We start from the raw sequence: 18,552 nt of genomic DNA, 5'->3' as shown, positions 1-18,552 counted from the left end.
ATTGGAAATAGACACCCCAGACTCCTTCTTCTCCTTTGGAATGCGTTTCTTGCATTCTATGATATAGTGATCTGGCTTTTTACAATAATGGCACTTGCTCTTCTTAGCTTGCATGCCCTCTTGATTCTTGTTGCTCTGTGAAGTGCTTGAACTTCCAGAACTCTGTGGAGAATTCCTAGACTGACTACTCTTGCCCTTTGATCTTGCCATAAAAGTCTATTTAGAGGCTACAACATCGACCCCATCATTCATCCTTGTTTACTCTTCTTCTAGTAGCAAACTAACCAATTGAAGAAAGGTAAGTGGCTGTGGAGAAATTCTCATGGTGAGATTCAAGGCTGTGTGAAAGGCCAAATAAGAGGGTGGTAAGGAATTTGAAGTAGTAGAGATCATCAGTGCATTAGAATAATATTCATCTACATTCATTAATCACTCACACAAGTCCTGAATTTTGTTAAGATGATCCTGCATGGCATCACCTTCATCCATCTTCACATTCTTAAGCTCCTTTTTCAAGAAAGAGATATGTCTCATTTTTTCCAGCAAACATTTGCTCAAGTGTGAGCCATGCTTCTCGTGAAGAAGCGGTAGGCCATATATGTGGGATTATGGACCGCTGAACCGCCAATGCAATCAGTGACAATGCTTGGGCATCTTGTGTGTCCCAAGCCTTTTGTGTAGCTAATCTTTGGGGAAGTGGCTGAGCTGGAGCTGGCCTTTGACCATGTCCTCCTTGGGGAGGGGTTGCAGGAGCCACAACTCGAGAAGGACTTCTTGACCACTAAAATACTCCCAAAGTTTTTTTGCAATTACCACATTCTTCATCATGAACGACCAAAGAGAATAGTTATTGGTGTCTAATCTATCCTCTTTAGATACATAAGTGAATACATCACTCTGTCCTTAATTGGCCATGATTAGTGTCACTCTTCCAAAAGGCACGAGAGCAAGAACCAAAGCTGGAATAACCTGGAAATCTGCAAATTTCCAGAAATTACAGCAAACACCAAGCTGTAATTAACAAAACAGTGTCACCCTTGATCACTACTTTCCAAAGTGCTGAAATTTCCCTAGATTTCAGCAAGTAGCACGCTGTCCAATGCATGAATAGTGCTCAATATCACAAAAAATGCAAATGCCCCAAAATTTAGTTGTCGAATATGCAAAATTTCAATCAATTTCAGACTGAATCTTTAGTACATGTGCCAATGTCTGCCAAACATGCAAAAGCCCCAAATTTTCTGACCTGAATTCCAAGAAATTTCTGCAGTGTGTGCCCAAAAGCACTTTCTGGAGCAGAAATGTACTTTTCCTGCAAAAGGCTTCTCGCTGTAGCTCTGATTTCCCTAATAAAATAATAAAATATACCTGTCACCTCTGAATGAGCTGAAGACAAACTGAACTTGAGCTGAGAGTACGAACAGGACTGCCCAGACTGGCAGGTGGCGAGCTGAGGACCTGCCAGAGCTGGTGGAGCTGAAGGACTTGGCGAAGCTGCACGGCAGCTGCTAAGTGGCAGCAGAACTGATGGGTGTTGGTGGGACAGAACAGGTGCTGGTGGTGCCGTTGCCGGGTGGCACAGGCTGGACCAGGGGGCAGGGCTGATGGCGCAGGACTGGAGGAGTTGATCCTGACAAAGCTGAAGCTGACAAAGAGCTTGGTGAACCTGGGAGCTTTGAAACCAAATGTTGAAGATGGAGATGGTAGAGTTCAAAACAAAGTGAACAGTAGAGAGAGAGAGAGAGAGAGAGAGAGAGAGAGAGAGAGAGAGAGTAGACACAGCCTGACACACAATCCAATTCCCAATGTGTAATTGAAGTACAAAGTACAACCCTTAGACCTTAGGGTTGTGTAAGTGCCTTAAGGTGTTTTTGATTCCTGTTCCAGAGTGCACAGTCATATCGGCCTTTTGGGAGGTCGTCTTTGTTGGTAGATGAGCACCATTGAGTACGTGTGTCTTCTAACCAGGGATGACCTGGCTCCTTGGCATGCTGCTATTGCTTCAATCAACCTATCTATGATCCAGTGGTTGTGTGACTCTTATACTTTCCATACTTGTAATAAATAAATAAATAAATAAATATATGTGTGAGAGAGAGAGAGAGAGAGAGAGAGAGAGAGAGAGAGAGAGAGAGAGAGAGAGTCACTAATGCGACTATCTAGATGTATTACAAGTGCTGGTGATATTCTTCAAAATATGTAGTAGCCTGGTACAAATGAGTTAATTGTTTTTTGGTAAGGTAATATTTGAAAACATATCCCATCTAGTATTTGAGCAGGCAATCTTGCAACAGGTGGATATATGGGAAGAAAGGAAAGTGTTTGGATCAAAGGTACAAAGTTTAAGAGAAGAACTTTTGAGAATCAATCAAATTCCAGAATCTGACACAGCTACCAATGGCACAAACGATGCAATCAAAGTTGTAAGATATTCTTTTAAGGCATCCCTTTCTGTAGCCTTCCCCTTTTCACTGATTTGGAGTAAATGTTCAGGTCTTCAACCCACCTTATTGGGTTCTGCAGAAAGTTACCGCTGGTGGCATCCAGGAAAAATTACTGCTGGCATATCAATCTGTGCATGATGTTAGTACAATGGAAGATGTACTGTTGGGAAGATGCAGTGCTGCAGTGGTTCATGTAGGAGGTCTAGAGAGAGAAGCTAATCACACTCATAACTCTGGTAGTCTCTATACATCTTATTTCAATAACAACAGAAACCAGGCTTCCCAATTTTGAGGAGTCTGAAGTCAATTTCAATTGGTCTATTGAATGGCTAAGACGTGGGACTCTGCTGTATAAAAGTTATCAGGATGGATTTAAACATTTAGGTGCGAATGTGAACTTATGCTAGGGTTTGCACTGAAGAAACCCATAAAGCATGACCACTACTAAAACACACAGAATCAGATAGTGACATGCAAAACTCAAACCCTAAACGCAAAACGCAAAACACAAAAACACAAAAGAAAGAGAACTTTGAAGTGAATGAATCAATGCTGTAAATGAGAGAATGTACAAAATGCTCAAGGGCAAAGCTGTCCAATGGCGAGTGGCTCTCATGGGAGTGGACTGAGTGAGAGGTCACTGTGTGTCATCCAGTGGAGATGGATCCCTAGTGTAGCATCCACTAGTTGGAGGAGGGGCTGATGAAGAAAAGTACTGAAAACACAAAAATGACCTGATGTAGATGATGGAAGCTGATCACTGACAGCAGTGGGAGGTTGACTGATAGCGTAGACCACGTGGTAATAGTCGTTGGGGTTGGACAGCTAGTGGAAGAGAATTGATGACTAAAACCTGCAAGACAAGGATGGATTTGAATGGTGGACAGCTTGTCTATTTATGGATGTGGAGGGATCCTCCCAAATTAGGGTTTTGCATGTGGGACATAGAAACTCTCTAGAACCACCCCCCATTTAATGGTACTTTTGATAATTTGCATGTTTTAGGGCTGTTTTAAAAAGCTAATTAGAATGTAATGAATTATTAGATCAACACCCTCTCTCAGGCCCAAAACTGGAATCTAAAAGGGATTGGAAGAAAAGCTGAAGCCCAAATTTACCCCAAGGCATCCCACTCCAAATCAGCCAAGGCATTGGTTAAAGGGTACATGACAGCTGCCTAGTGGCCTACCAAGACTACACAGCCGATGGTTATCTTACCAAGGGAGTCCAAGTAGCTACCCCAGAGAGGATAGGGCATTGGACAAAGGATTCTGTTAGCTGTCCAGTGCTCTACCAAGTCTTGCAAAGGTAGATGGAACCACAATGCTTTTTTTTTTTGGGTTGTAGATAGATGTAGTTTGCAGCCTTTCAAGTAATTATGCCTCATGGGGAGAATGAAAAGGGATGGTTAGATCCAACACATCGAAAAACAAACAAGCTAACCCAACCACTTGAGGGTATCAATGACAAGGGAAAGGGTGATGAAGGATGGTGAGGTGAAGAAGGATGGTGGTGTAGTGATAAAGAACGGCTAGTGGAGATAGCTTAAAATCTGTCGAACTGTGCTTTGTGCAATGAGATGCATAGAGTAGTGTGCTGCATGATAAGAATGGGCATGTGGCAAGTGCCACTTAGATAGTGCTTCTCGTGGGGAAATTGTTCACTTGCCCAAGCGCCCTTTACAAAGATGATGAAATCATGCAATTCAAAGGAGAAGGTATAATAGGGAGGGGAGGTCGATGTCGAAGACAAGTGCCGAAACTTGTAGAATACCATGAAATGGTAGGAACTCTCTCTCAACCGTGGATGGTGATGCAGAAGAAGGATGAAGCATCCCAACTGGAAGAGCAAGGTAGAAGTGACTGCTATGTAAACATCAAGAGAGGTGATGCACAATCCTCCTTGGGAGGGGAAGCCTCCATGTTGGTAGAAGAGCAAAACTCCAACCATGATAAAACCATGAAAGGAACAACATATATCCCATGTCTTTAACCTAGGAAGGACCGATGTAAACTTGCATGTTAGCCCTATATTGAAATACAAAAACCCTACAAGAGAGATCGTAATTTGCAAAACAAAGGCTAGTAGTTGTTGAGCTAAAAATGCATTAGCTTTACTTAAGAAGTCCCAAAACTTGCTTAATTAATGAAGAAACCTAGTTTATTTAAAAGAAACACGATCCTAGAGAGTTTCTGTGTTCCATAAGCACAAACCCACTTGGGAGGGCCCAAACTTTCTATAAATAAGTATGCTGCCCTCCATTTAGTCCTCAATCTCGTTTTTGCAGATTTTAGGTGTTTCAGCTTGCTGCCCACACCTCGTTCGCGAAGGACATCTCAGCCGAAGTTGTTCATTGCCATCTACATTAGTTGGCGCCTGTTTTCAGCCTTCTTCGCACAGTTTGGAGCTGATTCCAGCCAGGCGACTATTGCTCTTGCACAGACTTGTTGTTGTACAGTCTGTCACGTCATCATAGCCCTTGTGTTTGCTGCTGCTGTTGCTGTTGCACTGACAGTTTTCTCTCTCTTCCAGTTGCCGCTAGCTTCTGTAGGCTATCCCCAGCTGTCCAGCGTATGTTTGACAGATTTTCTCTCTCTCGTGTTGTCGCCCAGCATCTACAACCTGCATTTGGCTATTTTCTCTCTCATCAGCCTGTGTCTACTCCATATTCTCTCTCCTCATTGTCATTTGCATCGGATCCAGCTTCTCACTGTTGCATTTGTTGGTGTTTGACATTCGGAGGCTGCCTTGCTGCGATTTGGAATCTGTTCGGAGTACGATACACTCTCCAGCTCATTACCCCTGCCTTGATCCTTGAGATACAGGAGTTGGAGGTTCAATATTCATTCATTGCATAGTGTGTTTGTTGCATGAGCATTGTATATTTAGCAGTTATATCACTTCAGTTATTTTCTGTGTTCTTTGTCTCTGAGTTACCCTAACCCTAACTGTGTTCTTTTATCAGTCTGTGCTTTGTTGTACGATTGTTATTTGTGTTTCTGCGTCAAAGTATTTCTTTACATGGTATTAGAGCCTGGTACTCTCTGAGAAACCTAGGCCTTTGATCTAAAAGCTCTCCGTAAGAAGCAAGAAAAACTGTAGGTTCAAATGACTTCGAATACATCAATACCAATTCAGTCTCTAGAACAATCTATGCCGAGAACCGAGTGAGAGTGGGCACATCAGCTTGCTCCACAAAGTTCGAACATGGTGGAAGACACTTTTGACCACACAGAAGAAAAGCTATACAAGCTGCCCACTGAAGAATATCATGTGATCATGGACTTTAGTCGAAAGAAGATTGAGGAGCTCAATCGAAGGATTGCCCTTCAAGAGAAGCTACTCAACGAAGGTATGCATGAATTTCTCTCTTCAGATGTTGCGCATAAATCTGATGATATTGTAGGGCTGTCGAGACCTCCCTCAGGGATGGGTCCCCTTGTTGGAGAAAGAGATCCGGAGTACATTCCAATCTTTCATTCTCTTCCGACCACTCCGGTGCAAGGTACTTTAGATTTGTCTTTTGTTTCTTCGTCTTTTACCTCTTGTGCTTTGTCTTATATTGGTAGTAATCATGAGGAAGATAAAGTACAATCAGTTGACTACGGGAAATGTTCTCTTGAGGACCAATTCTTGTATAATAACACACGTCATGAAGATTATAAGAAAAAGCCAGGTACCTCTTCTTCTATCCTTCCTTCTTTTCAGTTTACTTCTCGAAATCAGAATGAATTCGGTGTTTCTTTTTCTACATTGCATGGTGCATCATCATCATCATCATTTTATTTTCAATCATTAAATGGTAAAAATGAACAAAATGCATCTGCACCTTTCACCCCACAAATTCAAAACCCACCCATCCCACCACATTTTTTCGTTGCTTCTCCACTTCCTTTCACACAATTTACATTCCCCTTTCAAACACCTCATGGTGCACATTACATTGTACCAAGGGGTTATGAAAACATAGGCATCGCCTTTAGGATCTCTTCCTTTTCTTAGTCGGGTGGTGTTCCACCTTTTTCTCACACACTTTCGGAATCATTGCAGCCTGGATATCCCCCCAATCTCTCCCAAGTGTGGATGAGTTGGTACCACAGCTTGTCTCTATAGCATTAGCTAGTGGATCTCTTGGTCATTCTGCTGTGGCCCAGCCAGGCTTTGGACAGGGCTTTCGTGTCCCAGTGCCTCCATTTCCATCGGCACGTTATGGAAACATTCATGTTCCAGTGCCTCCACATCAATTGGCACTCACTGGACACTCACAATCTATTTCTGCCTACCTACCTTTTCTCCCTCATTCTTTCTATTAGACACATCCACCACCACCACCACCACCTTACCCTCCATCTCCATCTTATCTCACTTTTCTGACACCTCATGGTTCCACCTCATCTTAAGCATACTTTCAATGATAAGACTCGTTTTAACGGGTCAAAATTTATCACTTGGTCGAACTTGATGAGACATGTCCTTGACTCCCAGAACCTATGGGATCTTGTGAAGGGATTGGAATCCCAACCTGATTCTGCACTTGTTTCACATGAGGTCCGCTCATGGAAGGCTAAGAATGTCTCCGCTATTGTTGAGCTGATGTAGGGCTTATTACTTGAGTTTCATTCTGAGCTTCAGTATTTTGACTTAGTGTCAGAGTGATGGGCACACTTGACTGACCGCTATGTGGCTCGGGATAGGACCCGTCATATAAATCTTGACCATGAGCTCCAACTCTTTAAAATCATTGACCGGGATGATTTGAAAGTCAAGTTGACTGAGTATCAGAGACTTCTTGCCGAATTATCCATTACGGGGATTCCCAAGTACTCTGACGATCAAGTCATATTGTTTCTGAACAAAATCCCTAGGAAATACTTCAATTTTGTGGAAGATATAGTTTAAAAACTTACCATGCTTACTTTCTATGAATTTGAGTGTTAGCTGTTGTATTATGCAGCATGATTGTTTTGATCAATTTCATATGAACTCTTTCTCAAGGGGGCTCTTTTTGCTCATTCTCAGAAGGGGCAACAAGGGAAGGGCAAACAAAATCAAACCTCCACTCGAAATCCAAAACAAACTCAATCTGGGGAATCACAAGGAAACTCCCAGTCACAACTCAAACAAGGGTGGCAGAATGTACCTAAAAAGAATAGGTATTGTCAACATTGTTATAAGACTGGTCATTTTGACGAGGAGTGTCCCTCAAAAGCTAGAGGCACAACACCCAAATCTAAGTCTTGAACCTCTGCCCCTTAGTTAGGCAACCCCTAGCAGGGGAGGCATGGTGATGGCAAGGGGCAATTTAAAGGTCAGACTCATACTGCCACCTCTTAGCCATCTCAGTTGACAACATTCTCAAATTCAAAGGGATTGTCTGACTGGTCTGCAGAGGCTCACATCGTCTCCATAGAGACATTAGATGCGAGTCTCGTCCACATCTGCGAGTTGCTTCCCGACGAGGTTACCGTAGAGATCCACTCGTCACAAGCAAGTACTTTAGCTCCTGAATGGATTGTGGACAATGGAGCTACACATCACATGACTCCTATAGAGGATATTTTTCGTACCTAAGCCCTTGCAGCCGAGCGGGTCTACGTAGGAAACAACTCATCAGTCAAGATTCAGGCTCAAGATAGTATCAGTTTTGCCACTGACAAGGGTCTGGACTTGGCTTCACTGAACAATGTATGCCATGTCCCCCAGCTTGGGATGAACTTGTTATTTGTTTAGTAGCTTTGCCGGTTGGGGTGAGCGATTTTCTTTACAGTGACCACAATCGAGATCCTTGACTCTCAGATTGGCTTAGTGATTGCTTGCGGTGAGGTAGCCTAATGGCCTTTACCACATGACACACTTTCTGACCAAGGTAATAGCTGAGGGCTCTGTGTTTCATAACTTCCAAGCATTAGCCACTTCTCGGGAGTCTACGAACAACGAGCGTCTTTGGCCGTTTTGCTTAGGCCATATTGGTTATAACTCTCTTTATGAGTTATCCCGCCGTCAGTTGTTTAAGGGCCTTCCCGACCTAAAACTATCTCGCAATGTCTATAAAGCTTGGCAGCTTGGAAAGTAACATGGTATCCCATTTCCTTAGTAGTCCATACATCGTGCTGAGGAGCCTCTTAGATTGATTCATGTTGATCTTTGTGGGCCGACATCCACTGCCGCCTTGAATGGTGCATTGTACTTTTTTTTGATAGTGGATGATCATTCTAGATACATGTGGGTGTATTTCCTTAAGCATAAGTTTGATGTTTTTATCTATTTTTATTCTTGGGTACTGCTGGTTCATAACCAGACTGGTCGTCGTGTAGGTTGCATGAGGAGTGATAGAGGTGGTGACTACCAAACTCGGACTGGCTAAATTTGACATTCGGACCAGTTACATTCGGTCCTTTCTACTCAGCCCTCGGACGGGCCGAATCGTGCACTCGGACCCTGCAATTCGGACCTGTTGGGCTGAATGTAGATTTTTTCAAATTTTAACCTGTAGATCTTGAAACTGACCGAGAGACCATATAGAGCTAAAACCACCTCATAGATCTATCATTGAGCTGAAATCTAGAGTAGGTAGTTCAAAACTTGACAAAAACGGTCCTTCAAATTGCGCATGCATTTACCGTAACGGCTCTGCGGGCCAGGGGGGACTGCCCCCTCGGACCCCCGCAGAGGGGGGCTCTGCCCCCTCCACACCTCCCCCAAGTAGGTTGGAGAGAAAACGCGCGCCGTGACAGGTCCTCTAAATTAGGCCCTAGTGTAGTAATGGCTCTACACAAGCATAGATCTTCACTTATAAAGCAACAAACAGAAGTCCACACCCAAACAAAGACAAAAAGAGACCCTAGAACCTCAACAGGCCAAACTAGCCATCAAAGGCAAAAGGGCCACACTACGAGAACACAAGGACATTGTGTTCTGACCGTGTCTAGTTAGAGAAAAATGCAACATGAGCAAGCTACAAATGCAAAGACGACTAGACATGACACTCTTGACGAGAGATGTATCTTGAGGAGCACTGCACAGACGACCCAAGACATCGGTGGGGAATCCATATCTGGTCGTGCAGTTGAGGAGTCAAGGGCATTTGTCAGAAGGCTTAAATTTACAAGCAAAGACTCGGAAGACGAAGACATAGTACCACCTGCTTATCTTAGGGTCAAACTCACCTCGAAAAGAGAGCATACTATTGATGCTTTGATTGATGAAGGAGCGGATTTTAATATCTTGACCTATGAAGCATGGACCCTACTAGGCCAACCAGAGCTCACACCGACTAATGCAACTCTTAGCCCTTACGGGGGACATCCACAAGCACTCATAGGGAAGTGCAAAATCCTTGCGACAATTGAAACTGAAAGCTTGCCTATCCTATTTCATGTTCCTTCAAATAGTGCTAATTATGGCAAAGAAACCCTCCTAGGAAGATCCTTCAAAAGGGCGACCAAGTGTGAGGCCGACTATGTAGCACAGAGGATACACCTGACACTACCGGGTGTGAGGATAGTCACAACCTTTAGCAAGGGTGATCTCATTGAACCTCGAGGGAAAGGCAAGGAAGGTGTTGACATAACAGTCATGCCTACTAACGAGAGCAAGGACTTGTTGGAAGAGTTGATACAAGCACAGGTCGAACAACGAGAACCAGTGAGCGAGGCCATGCCTGAGACAAGAAGATCAGGAGACAATGCCAAGGACGGGCTTTGGACTTACAAATATCGTAGAAGACTCCAAAAGAAGCCCAAGCCTTATAGACGAAGGCATCGATGGAGGGTCAACACAAGGCCACGATGGATATCCAAAGCATTGCTACGTGCTCAAGGGTATTACGCAGGTAACTGATGAAAAACCAAGTCTCGAGTCAACAATAATGGAGTGACCGAGCCCCTCATGGTTGAAATCAAGAAACCAAATGGGACCAATTGGAGGGTAGATCCTCAGTCTAGCGTGCTTGACAAGCACATATTTGATGTATTCGTTGAGGATACGCAAAAGCCACTAGTGCCCAAAAAGCCTTTGATTTCCCGAGAGGATAACAGGCATCATAGGTACAATATTGCTCATGGGAAGGTTAAATGCTCAACAAAGCAAATAGCAAAATCATCTAATAGCCACGAGCAAATCTCCCAGCCAGTGTCAAAGCCACTTAGGAGTTCCAAGTCTCCTACACCCTCTTCGACTAAACGGACACAGGAAGCACAATAACAGTCGTTAAGGGCGGCTGCTCAATCCTAATCTCTATCTCCATCTAAGCTTCCAAATGTCCAAGAGGCAGGACATGACACCACCCTTAGCTCTTAACCTAAGGAGATGCCTGTGCGACCTAATGAGACTAGATTAACTCATGCTCGATCTACGCAGGTGAATGCTCAGAGGGCAACAAAAGACACGACCACTTCCGATCGCCCTAGAGACTTGACACTGCAATCCACCAAGAGTAGCTAGCCCACTGGACTAGCCACTACTACTTCCAATCAGGGATCACAGCAGTCATAGCCCTTGGCTGTGACTACGCCCCTGGCGGAGCGTGTCCTTAGTAGTTCACCTGTGGAGGAGGTGTTGCAACTAACTTCCTTGACAACTCTAGCACTTTCAAAGCGCCTAAAGCCTAGGTTGGAGGAGTTAAACAAAAGGGAATTGATTGAAGAGCTAGACTCTCCAAAAAGGGAGGCAGCTGTACCCTCACAATCTAGCAAGGCTATTCAGCAGGCCACGGCTATGTCCCATGAGGACACACTAGAGAGAGAGAATGCTGAGGCCCAACCAAGCACGTCAATGGTTGACCTAGTTCAGGGTCTGGAGTCGTTGAGAGATGCACCTTCACTGACCAAGAAGAGGAGAAAACAACGAAAACAACAACAGTTACAGGTGGTTGTGGACCCCAAGAACATTGAGACCAAGAGCGCTAGAGAGCTGAGGAATAAAGCATCGAGTCTATCCACCAATGAACCCATTGATGTCTCTCCTAATAGCGGTGAAATCTCAGACACATCGGTATGCTCTGAAAAATCAAAGCAGCCGTTGCCATCAACAGTTGCTTGCAACACCCAATCCACCAACAACAGAACTCACATTGACCAATCAGGAGTGGATATAACGTTGTCACAACAGGATGACAAATCTACACCGGTCACATCCGAGGAGAACCATGACAAAATAGTAGCAAAACCTCAAGAAAAATGCACAAACCATGAGAGCATAAGCGATTCTAGTGTTGACCAATCTTGCTCATCTAGGCTTGAGCCCCCAACTATGCTAAAGCCTAGGCAAACTCCTAGAACCTTGCATGAGATAGCAACCGAGAAAGCCCTCGTTGACCATAGAAATGTTGCAGAATGCTTAACTGAGTTGGATACTAAGCTCAAAGTATTCGCACGTGTCTATGTCCTAGCAGACATAGGCACATTCCCTAAGGAGCAACTTGAAGAATACTTGCCATTTCTCCTATCCTGGAAAGAGCAAGAACATCTTAACGAGCACTATGACAGGCTCCTGTATGAACGCATGCGACTCATCTCTGACGAGGAAGCCGACGAACTATGCTGGATTGTAACATTCAATGATGTGCTCTACCAACCAAATCTCTTAGAGATGGAGTAGCTAAAGCGACAATCAGAGGGTTGAAGTCAATTCGAGAAACGTTGGTTTGAAAACCGTGTTACAATGGCCGAACTAGGAGCCCAGATTATGACAGTCTTAGAGGAGCGATTGGCCAAATGGCGGTCTCAAAGAGACCCAACCTACGTGGCACCAACTTCCTTTTGAGTGCTAACTGCCATTCGGGGTACAGACTTAGCTGGAACTAGCCAAGAGAACTCTCTGGCTGATAAGGTTCTCGCTGAGGAGAAGCTACATGTTGCAAGTAGACTCGGACAAGGCACCATGATACTTGACGTTGCAAAATACCTGATGTTATTAAGAAGGCTACCACGAGTACTAGATGTATGTGCCACACTCCAGTACAATCTCGAGTTCTACAATTGGTTTTTATCCTCGTGAAGTGACGTGGATTCATAAATATGCATATAAATAAACAATGACTTTTGTGACCTTGTATAGATAAGATCAATAGATATAAGCAATGATAGTCAAGCGCAGGGAGAAGAGTTGGGTTTGACAGGCTGAGCTCCTCAGGTTCTCCTCTCACCACACATTGAGAAGTCGTGTGACCATTCCCGCCTCCAAGATGAGGACATGCAACCCTCATTATCGCCATACGAAGCTCTGACCAAAATCTCTTATGGTGTAGATGGGGCACCGTCCCTTTCTATATACCTTTCCCCTTTTTCGGTCTATCCTTTTGAGGATGAGCCCTGTCCCACTCCATGACAACCAGTCCACGCAACTTAGCATGAGCCAAGATCTGCTAATGGCTGGAGGCAAAACGAACATCATCATGGGGGCCATCCCTCTACAACAAACATTGCATGCCTCACCCCTCCCCTCCTCGTCAGATGCGCTTGATAACCCATTGTATAATCCCTTCCATACGAATAGTTTTATCCTGTCTTAAGGCCTAATCCTTGGTTCGCATTTTGCAAGTCCCCCTACGTGGCAAACATGGAGCCCCCATTGCAGCTAGCTTGCAAAGACGCTCTCTGCCGTCAAAGGGAGCATGCAGCACAAGCTTCTCCACCGGAACGCTACGTACCTAGCCTCAAAAGGTATGCAAAGAAACGAGGCCCCAAGAGACACCGCCCCGGACGTAGGCCGAAAAATCCCCAGGCCAGGGGAATAGAAGCTCAAGGGAGCGCACAAGGCGTGGCAACACCGGTCGCGCGGGCCCCCAATAGACGCTTAGGCACCAGGTGCTCGAAAGCGGAGAGGGCAGCTCGAGACAAGGAAGAATTTGATGCATTGTTCAAAAGCATTTTAGAAACGGTCACGGCCAGGGACTACACCATTCAGGCCCTGGCTGATATCTTCCCTGCCCAACCTCACAGGAGCCCCTCACGAGCAGAGTCTCAGTCGCCTGACCATCCGGACTCACTCCGCCTCTTGCAAATTGAGTAGCCCCTTAATATACAAGCAACTTAACAAAGGCCATCTTGCCATAACTTTTTGTCTTTAATGGTTAAAGGGGCAGGTTCCCCACTTGTACATACTTCCCTTACCTATCGCTAACATATGCCACGTCTTTAACAAGCACCGGAATAGGCATCGCAATAAGCATCATAGGATTTTGAAAAAGCAATATCTTGACATGACTGCATTTGTTCATTGTACTTGACGCATGCGACTTGCATATACTCTCATGAAGTGACAAGTGGATGCAGGATGACACAGGTCTTCGTGCGAACGTGTTCAATGCCCAAGTCACCGCAAGACCACCAATCTCACAAAGAACCGCGACAAAGCCACGTTGCCGAATGCGAAAAATCACCCTTGCGAGTGTCCACATCGCATGACCCAAAGCATAGTCATGGACTATGCTCTCTTTTTGGGTCAAGCTCTACAGTTGGCTCATGATAGTTGTTGCCTCAATTGTATTAACATCGCGTGTTGTAAAGAGGTTTGCAATATCTCAAGTGTATCTCCCCATCTCAACAACTGCTTCTCTAACAACGAGGCTAGGGCACAATCATCACTGAAATATCCATTTCCTGAGCCTTCGAAGCTTGACATTTTCCAACCCATTGAAAGGCTAATAGCCTCATCATATTGCAATGGTTGTACGCAGGCAAGTCCAAAAAAAAAAAAGAGGAAGAAAAGAAAAGAGACAGAAAGAAAGAAAGAAAAAAGCACAAGAAAAAGAAACAAAAAAGAAAACAGAAAAGGAAAAAAGAAAAGAAAAAAAAAAGAAAAGAATGAAAAGATACGAAGCACCCACGATCACAGCACAGCACCTAGGGGTCCTCAAATTAGGTACGTCCAGTGACCTTGGTCGGCTGGTTCTGTCCCTAGTCCCCTAGTCCTTAGCATCACCCACAATTGTTCAGGGCACATCAAGGACAGGACATACCTAGGGAGCTTGTCTTACCTATGGTTATACCTGTTACCCTGACCCATTTGCATGATTTCCTCTTGCACTCTGCCTTAATACCATTGCAAACAATTGTGGTAAGTACCGGACGAATGGCCATGAAAAGTACACTGTCCTCATCACGCAAGTCCAATAGCTCCCAGCTACAGAAAGTGCGGTGTCCTTGTGTTCAATTATGCTACGTCGTGCAATCACAACGCAAAGGATGTCTCGAACACCTTTACGTGTACTTCTTCTTAACATGGACAACTTTGCTTCATTCACACAATGTTACAAGAAACTAGCCCGCGGTTTTCTAACTACGTAATATCTAAGTATGCACGAGTACTCATATAATATCTGCACCGAAATATATACACAGTTTGGGTTCTCAAGTGCATGACAATACTCTCAGCTTGCTTAGAGTTTGTCCTGTCTCCCAAACTAATTGAATTACGTCTTATGCACGATAAAGAAGACTAGCACTATCCCTAGGGAGAGACCACCTATGAGAGGTTTTCAATTGCAGGTATTGAAGACTCCAACGAAAGTGTCGTTCGCTCTTCATCGACACCCAACTATGAATTCTTATCCTTTATCATCTTGCAAGCCCGCCAAGAATCGTCATGTGCAGAATCCCCAACAAACCACCACTTGTGCTGGCCATCCGTGCAATCCCCAACAAAAAAAAAACCCTACCACCAACTCCAACCACTCTACCATCAGCCACCTCGACCACCAATGTGCTCCAAACGACCTTCTTCCACACCACCACCAACACTCCTCCACGACAACCGATGTCCCTGCCACCCACGTCTGCAGTGCATGCCAAAGCTTGCTATCTACGACGGTAAGTGCCATGGGACTGACACTCGTCTAGGAGAGGGGTAATGTTAACCCTCAAATGAACGAAGGTGGAAAATGCGGAAAAGCTAAAGCAGAAGACAAAGCCTAAGGCAAAGTGAAACGGAAGACAAAGACACACAAGGAGAAAAGTCCTAAATAAGGGAGAAAGGCGCACAAGGAAAAGCACAAGTCAATACTTTTGTAAAAGAGCGCAAGTGCATCATGGTTTAATTCAAGGAGCGCCGGGCTCTCACCCGTGCAATTTGTAAATGTAGATGGACGGTGGAAAGGAAGCTAGGAAGATAGAAAGACAATGGGAAAAATGGCCTAGGCCACGGTCGGCCATGTAAAAAAGGGGATAAGGGGATGACCGCCCAAAAGGGATTTAGGGTTTTGTATATAAAGTTGAAAAGTGAATGAGAAGCTCATTCTTGTGTGTGGCCAAAAGTGGCTCTCCTCTTCTTCTTCTTCTTCTTGTTCTTGCTTGCTTGAGCTTGTGCTTGAGAGAGGGAGTGTGAGAGTGTGAGGGAGTAAGTGCGTGAGGGTGAGGGACCGGGGAGGAGAAGCTCTCCATCTTTTTCTCTCTTCTTCTCTTCTCTTCTCTGCTCTTGTCTTGCTCGTGGTGATGGAGCTTGGAGCGTGGAGCTTGAGGATGGAGCTTGCTTGAAGCTTGCACTTGGATCGTGGAGCTACCGGAGTGCGCGGGAGAGGAGGTAACTTGATCGGCATGGAGGTAAGCTCACTACACCCGTAGATATGGATGGCGCGTCGGCTATGTGAGAGGTAGCCATTAGTACTCGGCTTGGAACGCTTGAACAATAAGCGGTCCGTGGGTCTTGGCGGTTGAGCGAAACTCCCACACCATACGCTATCATTCTCCCGTTTGGGGCACGAATACTCAATAGGACGAAAACTGATTTGAACCCCACACTTTATGCTAAATCTCTCAAATAAAAAAAAAGTCCTTAAAAAATAAAATAAAAAAACACTAAAAGTGCAGTCCATAGCTGATTCCATCCGCCTTTGTAGGGCTTGGTAGGCCACTGGGCGGTCCACGTGCACCCTTTGTTCGATGCCCTGTCCTCTCTGGGGTGATCACTTGGGCTACCTTGGTAAGATAACCATTGTCTTTGTAGTCTTAGTAGGCCACTAGGCAGCTGCGCGCACCCTTTTTCCGATGCTCTGGCTACTTTGGGGTGGGACGCCTTAGGGTAAAAAATAAATATCATAGGCTTGGCTGGCCTTCCTTCTTGTGGCACCGTCATTGGGCTTCAGAGGGTGTGTTGAGCTAAAAATGCATTAGCTTTACTTAAATAACCCCAAAACTTGCTTAATTAATGAAGAAACCTAGTTTATTTAAAAAAAACGCGATACTAGAGAGTTTCTGTGTCCCATAAGCTGTCATGAGGACATATATTTTTGAAACCTTACTCAACACGTGGATTAATTTTTAATCACATGATTAGGTAAGCGTTGCACATGTGAGATGCAACTAGGGTTAAAGTAAATTTACGAGCCCGGGACTGGAAGAAATCACGGGATGTCAAAGGCAAAAGTTGCTATAAGTTATGGGCATAGGTACTTGGTGGTATTTGGTGCTAGTTGTTGGCCTAGGTTATCCATTTGGCCATAAGTGTCAGTTGGTGACACTAGAGAAGTGGCATTTAATGGTACCTAACACCTCAATCTAATGGTCAAAGATGACACAGAGACACTTGGGAATGAAAGTTGCCTAGCCAATTTAATTATTGGCTTGTCAGATTATTTTTCAGGGTATGGAAATAATTATTAGATTATATTTTTAGTATTTAAAGACTGAAAATTCATATTTTATTAAGAAAAATGTTGGAAAAACCATTTGGGAAGGCTGCCACTTGTCAAAAATGCCCGTGCAAGACTGAAAAACGTCTTTGGAGGCTAGAGAGAGGCATTTTTATAAATTCAGCCTGCAAGAGAGAGGGAGGAGAGGCTGCTGGTCTGAGTTGCAGCCATTGGAGGACCTTCTGAGGTTGCCAAGGGCAGGAGAAGACCAATCAACAGCAGGAGACAGCATCTACAAGTTGTTGAGATAGAGCAACAACAGTAAATGACTAATTTTCTTCAATTCTTTGCATCTATAAGCTGTTGTGGTAGGGCAACAACTACATTTGACTGATTTTCAGTCATTCTTCGTGACGAAACTCCGAATTTTCTCTCTCTATAGCTTTCCCTCTCATCTTCCAGCCGTTTCTCAGCCTTGCTCTGAAGATCTCAACATTTGGATCCTTGGAGGCTGTGAAATTTTAGATTTCTCTGCTGTAAACCCTAATTGGCAGTAGAAATTAGGGTTAAGCAGCAGCCTTGGGAAGCGTGCCAGAAATTGGAAGCTCCAAGACTTGGATTCAACAGGGCTGAAGCTGTTTTTAGCCTATTCAAGTGGAGGAACTAACAAATTATTAAATTTGGGACTTTTTCATCTCTATCAAAGTGGGTTAAGGCCAATTGATTGCCCGAATCAAGGGGCAAATCAGATTGAAGACTTGGTGGTGATTTTAACAACAAGGGGAGTTGGAATACCAAAAGGGATTGGGAGAATGCCATTGCAAATCAACTTTTTTTTCAATAAAGCTAAAGAAATACCAAAAGGGGTGCCAATTTTGGGGCCAATCGGGTGTGCATTGTCCAAGATCATTAGGTAAATTTGTATTTTCAGATTTGCATTAACTATTTGCTACTGTAATTAAGTTGTAATCATGGATTTACTACCCATCTATGGAAGGAAGGCAAGTTACGTAAGCACAAACCCACTTGGGAGGGCCCAAACTTTCTATAAATAAGCATGCTGCCCTCCATTTAGTCCTCAATCTCGTTTTTGCAGATTTTAGGTGTTTCAGCTTGTTGCCCATACCCCGCTCGCAGAGGACTTCTCAGTCGAAGTTGTCCATTGCTGTCTACATTAGTTGGCGCCTGCTTTCAGCCCTCTTCTCAGAGTTTGAAGCTGATTCCAGCCAGGTGACTGCTGTTCTTGCACAGACTAGTATAGTTTGCCATATCATCACAGTCCCTGCGTTTGCTGCTGTAGCTGTCGCAGTGACAGTTTTCTCCTCCAGCTGCCGCCAGCTTTTACAGGCTGTTGCCCAGCTATCCAACCTGCGTTTGACAGATTTTCTCTCTCCTTTGCTGTCGCCCATCATCTATGGCCTCCGTTTGGCTATTTTCTCTCATCAGCTTGCGTTTACTGCATATTGTCTCTCCTCATTGCTGTTTGCATCAGATCCAACTTCTCACTGCTGTGTTTGTTGGTGTTCGACATTCGGAGTGTTG

General features: G+C 44.5%; 1 protein-coding gene across 5 annotated transcripts in view; it reads left to right on the top strand.

Annotated features, from left to right (window-relative positions):
- Positions 1-18,552, top strand: part of LOC148023104 (uncharacterized) — a 111,580-nt gene that overhangs the window by 21,910 nt on the left and 71,118 nt on the right. For 3 of the 5 annotated variants that reach the window (XM_087696092.1, XM_087696090.1, XM_087696089.1), the window contains 2 exons: positions 2,295-2,423; positions 2,494-2,680. In XM_087696092.1, coding sequence (XP_087552218.1) covers positions 2,295-2,423; positions 2,494-2,680 — 316 coding nt within the window. The remainder of the gene's footprint in view (positions 1-2,294; positions 2,424-2,493; positions 2,681-18,552) is intronic. The other 2 variants (XM_087696093.1, XM_087696091.1) reach the window with 1 other exon arrangement.

This window comes from Lygodium microphyllum, chromosome 16 (assembly GCF_053477565.2).
Source record: "Lygodium microphyllum isolate KBCC chromosome 16, Lygodium_microphyllum_v1.1.10, whole genome shotgun sequence".
Classification (NCBI taxonomy): domain Eukaryota; kingdom Viridiplantae; phylum Streptophyta; class Polypodiopsida; order Schizaeales; family Lygodiaceae; genus Lygodium; species Lygodium microphyllum.
Note: the sequence above shows the minus strand (reverse complement) of the source record. Positions and strands in the feature narration are given on the sequence as shown.